General features: G+C 61.4%; 1 protein-coding gene across 1 annotated transcript; it reads right to left on the minus strand.

The window, feature by feature from the left end:
- Positions 1 to 1112: 1112 nt before the first annotated feature.
- Positions 1113 to 4349, minus strand: LOC104835223 (deoxyribodipyrimidine photo-lyase-like). Its single transcript, XM_010573110.1, has 10 exons — positions 4295 to 4349; positions 3881 to 4166; positions 3539 to 3684; positions 3212 to 3394; positions 2875 to 3033; positions 2353 to 2551; positions 2111 to 2263; positions 1710 to 1831; positions 1450 to 1609; positions 1113 to 1267 (listed from the first exon to the last, which is right to left on the minus strand). The coding sequence occupies exons 2-10, from the start codon at positions 4113 to 4115 to the stop codon at positions 1113 to 1115; spliced, it is 1512 nt and encodes a 503-aa protein (XP_010571412.1). The 5' UTR covers positions 4116 to 4166; positions 4295 to 4349.
- Between the last annotated feature and the right edge of the window lie 1969 nt (positions 4350 to 6318).

Raw genomic sequence — 6318 nt, forward strand, 5'->3', positions numbered from 1 at the left:
AAGAGTAACACTGGAACTGGGCAAGGCAGTGGGCTCTTTGTAAGGGAGAGCGAGGGGCTGCCCCGGCCACCAAACTGGAGCCCTCCCCATGGGACTATTGCACAGCAATGAAAATGCCGTCCCTAATAAACTAAGTTAATAAGGGGCCTGGTTGTCTTGTGGCATTGTTTCAGGTGGGGTAACGGTGTGTATCCCCCCCCTTGGGGTCAGTGCTGCAGTGCCTGTTGGCCCTTGGGGCAGGGAGGGGGGGAGATAGTGGGGGGACAACTTATGCAACTGGTGATGCATCACCAGCTGTCACTGGGAGGGGGTTATTGTCACCACCCCTTGACTAATCTCTTTGGTTTGTGGCCTCCCCCTGCAAACTGCCGAGAGGACTCAGGGCAGGAGGTACAAGCCACTGAGAAAGGGGCTGTCTAATGCCTGTCCCCTTCCTGAGCCTGCCTTTGCTGCTGGGAGAGGGGCCCGGGGCATGGCCTTGGCTGCCCCATCACTGCTTGCATCCCGGTCCCACACAGCCCAGTTCTCCCCTTGCAGCAGTGTCATGCATCGCCCCATAAACACCACAGACACAGGCGATAAACTGTAAACTTTAAAACAACTGTTGAAGGATGCATGTGCAAGCCCAGCACAGCGCTGGCTCCGCGCGGAGCGAAGCAGGGCTTCCCTGCAGGCAGCATGGCATGAGGAGCCAGTTTCTGGGGGCTTTTCCCCAGAAAAGCCCTGCTCAGCCTAACTCTAAGCTGAGGTTAGCAGCAGCAACAGCAACTTGCGCTTACTCCTGAGCACAGTGGTTGTAAAAAAGGTTTCTGGCAGGCACGGGCATGCTGAGGATGGGCTTTTGTAGCTGCCAGCAAACGCGTGGCAGCAGGAGGGCCCTGCACAGCCCCGTGGGGCTCCAGCAGCTGCCCCAGCACAGCAGCTCGAGCAGGGGGTGATGGCAGCGAAGAGAGACCTGCAAAACCCTGGGGCTTGCGGCTGTTCCAGTGAGTTCTCCAACAGCACCTGGGCGATCCCTGGCCAGGGTGTAAGGTGCAAGCTGGCACCTTGGCAAAGGCATGTCTGCCCCCAGCATAGAGGGCCACAAGCAATCTCAAGGCGTGCTGTGCCCGTCACTGGGAGAGCGTGCGGGGGGCGTAGCGACGCTCGAACTGGCCCACGTCGAACTTGCGCTTGCAGCCGGCGTAGTTCATGTAGCGGATCTTCCCGAAGATGGCCCGCTCTGCCCAGCCCTGGTCGTGTATGCCGCATATAGACCAAAGGCAGCCTGCCGGGCAAAGGGGATGGAGCGTCAGCTCTCCCCCTTGCTCAGAGGCAGCTGGAGAGCCAGTGGGATGTGGGTGCAAAGCAGGATGGGCTGGATTGTCTGCAGAGAGCCGCCCCCACCCACAGTGGCCTTGGCCATCAGAGATAAGGCCCCCTGCTCCGTGCCCCCCTCCTGCAGCTTGCCTACGTATCCGTTGGGATCCCTCCCGTCCAGCTCGTAACGGTCGTTGAGGTAGATGGCAAACTGCAGGGCCTCCTCAGGGGAGTGGGTCCACTCCAGGATCTTCTTGGCCCAGTACATCCGCAGGAAGCCGTGCATCTTGCCCTCCCGGACCATTTGGAGCTGGAGGGAAAGGGACAGCCGCAGGGGTCAGTCCGTACCAGCTCACCTCTGCCCCTCGGGAAAAGGCTCAGCATTTTGCAGTGGAGATGCGGGACACTACCTGGGCAGCATTCCAGAGCGGGTCATGTGTGGTCCCCTGCTCCAGCTCCTGCAGCTTGTAGAGAAAAGGCCTCTTGTCTTTGGCGTGGAGCTTCAGGGTGGTTTGTGCCCAGTCGTAAGCACCTGTGAGGAAGAGAGATGAGGGGCAACACTGAGCAACCTGCTCCTGCAGGGCCCTGAGGAAGGGATGGGGAATTGGGCTACTGAGGGCACTGTGCCCTGGAGGCACCAGCCTTGAAGAGGGCATCCACCAGCTCCTGTCCTACGTCCAGAAGGTACCAAATGATGGCACATTAGTGCCCCCACAGCCCCTCTCCTAGCAGAAATGGGACTGCCAAATTGGGGTGACCAATTGGGTGCCAGCCTGGCCCCCAGCGTTGCCCACCCAACCTGGGATGCTACCTTGCACGCTGTCATAGTTCTCATTGTAGTAGCAAAAGTTTTCAGCCAGCTCCCGCCGTACCACGGCCTCCTCCACAAATGCGTCCACCGACTCCTTGTACTTGCCCCGGTGCTTCTGTACCTCCAGGATGGCTCGCTGGGTGGAAACTTGGCCTGGGGACATGGGGAGGGAGCAAGTCAGGCTGCCGGTCCAAGCCACCGTGCTCGGTCCTGCTGCAGAGTGGGAAGCCTGGGACGCTCACCAAAGTGGAACCACGGGGAGAGGTTGCTGAGCGCTGCCTTGTTGGGGTCGTTCCGGTGGGACCCAAAGGATTTCAGCCGCTCTGCAATGAAGGACTGCAGCATAGCCAGCCCCGCAGCCGTGCCGGGGGTCGCCCATTCCACCTCCTTCACGGTGCGGTCCACCTGCAAGCTGGAATAACAGGCCTCCCAAGCAATGGGCTGGGTGGCGACCAAGCAGTGTGAGTGCATTTGCAGATGCTCTTCAGCCAGATGCCCCGAGTGTTATGTCCCCTGGATGTCCCCAGCCGGCAAGTCCCCAGCTTGTGCCAGCCTCCTCCTCTTAACCAGCAGGGACATGGGAACTGAATGAAAGAGGTGGGAACCTCCCTTCCCCAGGGCATCCCCATCTCCACACCACCCGCGTGTGACCTCAGACAGGTCACTGTCCCCATCCCCTGCCTTTCTCCCCCAGGATCACAAAGCAGCTGTGAAACTCTCTGGGACTGGTTGCGAGTGGCTGTGGAGGTGTCTCCTGCTGGTACCTCTGCCGGGCAGGAGGGGGGATATGGGTGACGAATGACAGGGGGGAACTCGGTGAGGAACTCGGGGAGCTGAGCATGGATCTTGCCCCGGATGGTCCTGGCACTGTACTCCTGCTTGGGGGAGGCAACCCAGCAGGGCACGATGTTGTGGGCATCAACCTGGGAAGCAAAGCAATGGAGAAGGGTGTGAGCAGAAGCAAACGGTCCCGATGACATGACACACACGCTCTCTGCTCAGGTCACTCCAGTGCACCTCTGCAGGCACGAAACGCAGGAGACAAGTTTCTCCCACATCTCACCAGCCAGAGTCTTCCCCTCCCAGAGCGCGGGCACCCACCTGCGCAAACGGCACGTCTTCTGGCAACCACTCCCTGACGTCCTCCACCCACTGCCGGGGGAGGCGGAGGGGGCAGAAGTCTGTCACCAGCCCGCCCACTCCATGCTCCACCACGAATGTGGGCAGCACGTCCTTGGGGTAGCCCAGCAGCAAGTGGAAGGGGATGTTCAGCTCTCCGCACTCCTGCAGCGAGGGGTAAAGGCTACAGGATGGTTCATGGCTCTGCAGACCCCATCCCACCACCATCTGCTGAAGGGATGGATCTGCCTCCCCCCTTCCCCACGAGCCGTGTCCCACCCAACGTGGGCATCCCCACAGCGGCCGTACCTCAGCCACCTCCTGCAAGCCCCTCAGCATGAAACCATAGTGGCGGATAGTGGCATCCAGGAATTTGGGCACCAGGCAGAAGCAGATGTGCAGAGGCAGCTCCTGTTTGAGTGCCAGGCGCTGGGCATAGAGGAAAGCCCAGTTATCTGGGGAGAAAGCGCACAGGGCAGTGTTGGGGGGACGCTTTGCTGAGGGAATGGAGATGGGGTTTTGCAAGAGGAATCCCCCCAGTTCCCCCCGCAGAGGGGGCACCAGCTCCAAGGCCTACCGTGGGAAGGGACCAAGGCTTTTGCCACCCATGGGAGCTCCGCTTCCCGGCCCCCTCTGCCAGCTGGTTCGCACCTTGCACCCGCTGGTCCCGGGACATCCAGTAAAGGATGCACCGAGCATCAGCCTTCAGGTCCGAGCCCTGCGAGACGAGGCGAACCCGCTTTTTGTTGTACTTGAACTCTCGCACGGACGGGGCCGCCCTCCGCCGGGCCTCCTGCACCGCCTCCTCCTCTTCCTCCTTCCTCCTCCGAGACACGCGTGGCAGCTCCCTCACCTCGGCCTTTCGCTTCCCTTGCCCCCGCCGCATCCTTAGGACTGCCCGGGCCAGCGCCCGGAGCAGCGTGGTTGCTCTTGGCCGCTGCGAGAGGAAACGGAACCGTACCGAGCTGCCGGTACCCTGCCCATCCCGGTCCCCGGTCCGCCCCCAAAGCCCGGGAGATGCCGGCCCCCGGTCCCCGGGCCCCGGTCCCCGGTCGCGGTCCCTACCTGGCAGCCACGCGGGCCTCCGGGTGTTACACAAGTCGGAGGCGTGGTTTAAGGGGCGTGGTTTCTGGAGAAGGGGCGTGGCGCCAGCACCTGGGACCGCCCCTCCTCTACACGGGGGCCGGTGCTGCGCCGATGTCCCCGGCGCGCCCGTGGGCGCGCCGGGGACATCGGCGCAGCACCGGCCCCCGGGAAGGGGGTTGTCGTGCCCGCCGGTGCTTCCCCTCCCTGTCCTCTGGAATGAGGAAGCGGCTCCGGCCTCCTTCAGCCGTCACTCGGCAGTGTAGTTCTCCGCTGGCACTATCCCCTTGCCCTGCATCCCCGGGTGCAGGGACTTTTCACCACCCGGGGATTGAGGGTGCTGGCTCTGGACATGGCTGGGCAGAGAGGAGGGCTGCCCCTGCTGCTGCTGAGCCTTGCCGTGCTGGACTTCACGCTAGGTAAGGGCTGAGTGGGATGCGATGCTATCGGTGGGGTGGGTGGTGGGTGCGGAGCATCCTTCCCCAGGGCGGTGGGTGGCCCCAGGGTGGCTTCACCCACAGAGGTGAAACAGTGCGGGTGCTGTTTGCTCTCTGACATCACAGCCCCATCCCAGTGAGTGAACAGAGCTGCACTTTGCAACACCAGAGCGACAAGCTTGGCTTTATTTCTTTTGCCTCTCGTGTGTCTCTGGGCAGAGAAGACCTTGGTCCCAGCTGGACCCCCTTGCTGAACCTTGGTCCCTGCTGGGCTCATTGCCTTTGCTACGACCCACCCAGCAGCACCAAACACTTCTGCCCAGATGGCAGTATCACTGGGCTGTCGTGGGCCTGGAAAACTGCAAATGCCATCCTGATGTTTGCACTTGACACAAAGCAAGAGCAGCGTTGAGCCAAGCACAGGGAATAAATCTGGTGCTTGTACCTCCTGTGAGCCTCGAGCTACAGCCATAGGTCCCCTCCTCTTGCGTCCCTCAACCCCCCGCAGACCAGGGTCGCAGCAGGTCTCTAATGACTTGGCCCTGAGCTCCAAGCTGGGATTTGTTCCTCTCTGGCCCCCCTCTGTGGGGCTGGTTCCCCATTGCCATTATTTACACCCAGTGCTATCAGTTCCTGCCTATCTGCAGCAGAGAGGTTTGTGTAAACTGCTGCTGCTGCCGTTCCAGCCTGTTTCACGGTCACCAGTTCCTGCACAGCTCTTCCTGTCAGACAGGTTTGTCTGACTTCCTCCAAGGATGGGTGAAGGTGGTGGAATGGGTCTTAGCACTGGTGCCTACAGGAGTTTCTGCCCCAAGACCAGCGATACCCATGGCTTGTTCCTGCTTTGTCAGGCTGGGAGATTTACGTGGCCTGCCTTGCCAACAATCATGTTGCCTTTCAGGTCATCCACATGTTTGATCGCTGCAAGGACAGTGAATCCCCACTCCCAATGCTCTATGGCTGATGTGTAGCTCTGGGTCCCTCAGGGAGCTCATGCTGGTGGTGATGCTGCGCCATCCCTGGCACAGCCATGGTCTCAGCCTTTCACCGCCAGCGCTTGCGTGCCTCATTCTCCAGCCTCTTTGCAGGTACCACTGCCACGGATGTGACAGTCACTGTGTCCACAGCTCACCCTACCTCCTCAACACCTATGGAGACCTCGGCGCTGCTGCCCACCAGCACCTCCACCACTGCAGCCACCGTCCCTCCCTCCAGCCCTGAAACCTCCGCCCCAGAGGTGCTGACGGATGCCTTCACAGCCAGCGATGCAACGCCTCACGGGAGCAGCGCGGCAGCCTCCAGCATCACCACACCGCAGGCGAGGGGCAGCACAGCCTGCAGCACTCCTGGGTCACCCACTGGCACCACGGTGCAGTCTGACCCCACCCCAACAGGGCCAGGGCTCACCACTGGCACCCCAACTCCAACCCCCATGGCCACGACACCCAACTGTGCTGAGATGACCATTGTCACGTCTGTGGGGACCAGCATGGCCGTGGCTGTCAGCTCGCTTGGAGTCAAAACAAGCCCGCTGCCTCCCTCCCCCTCTTCTCTTCTCTCCTCCACCTG

The sequence above is a fragment of the Haliaeetus leucocephalus genome, unplaced genomic scaffold, assembly GCF_000737465.1.
Source record: "Haliaeetus leucocephalus isolate CR32 unplaced genomic scaffold, Haliaeetus_leucocephalus-4.0 Scaffold362, whole genome shotgun sequence".
NCBI classification, from domain to species: domain Eukaryota; kingdom Metazoa; phylum Chordata; class Aves; order Accipitriformes; family Accipitridae; genus Haliaeetus; species Haliaeetus leucocephalus.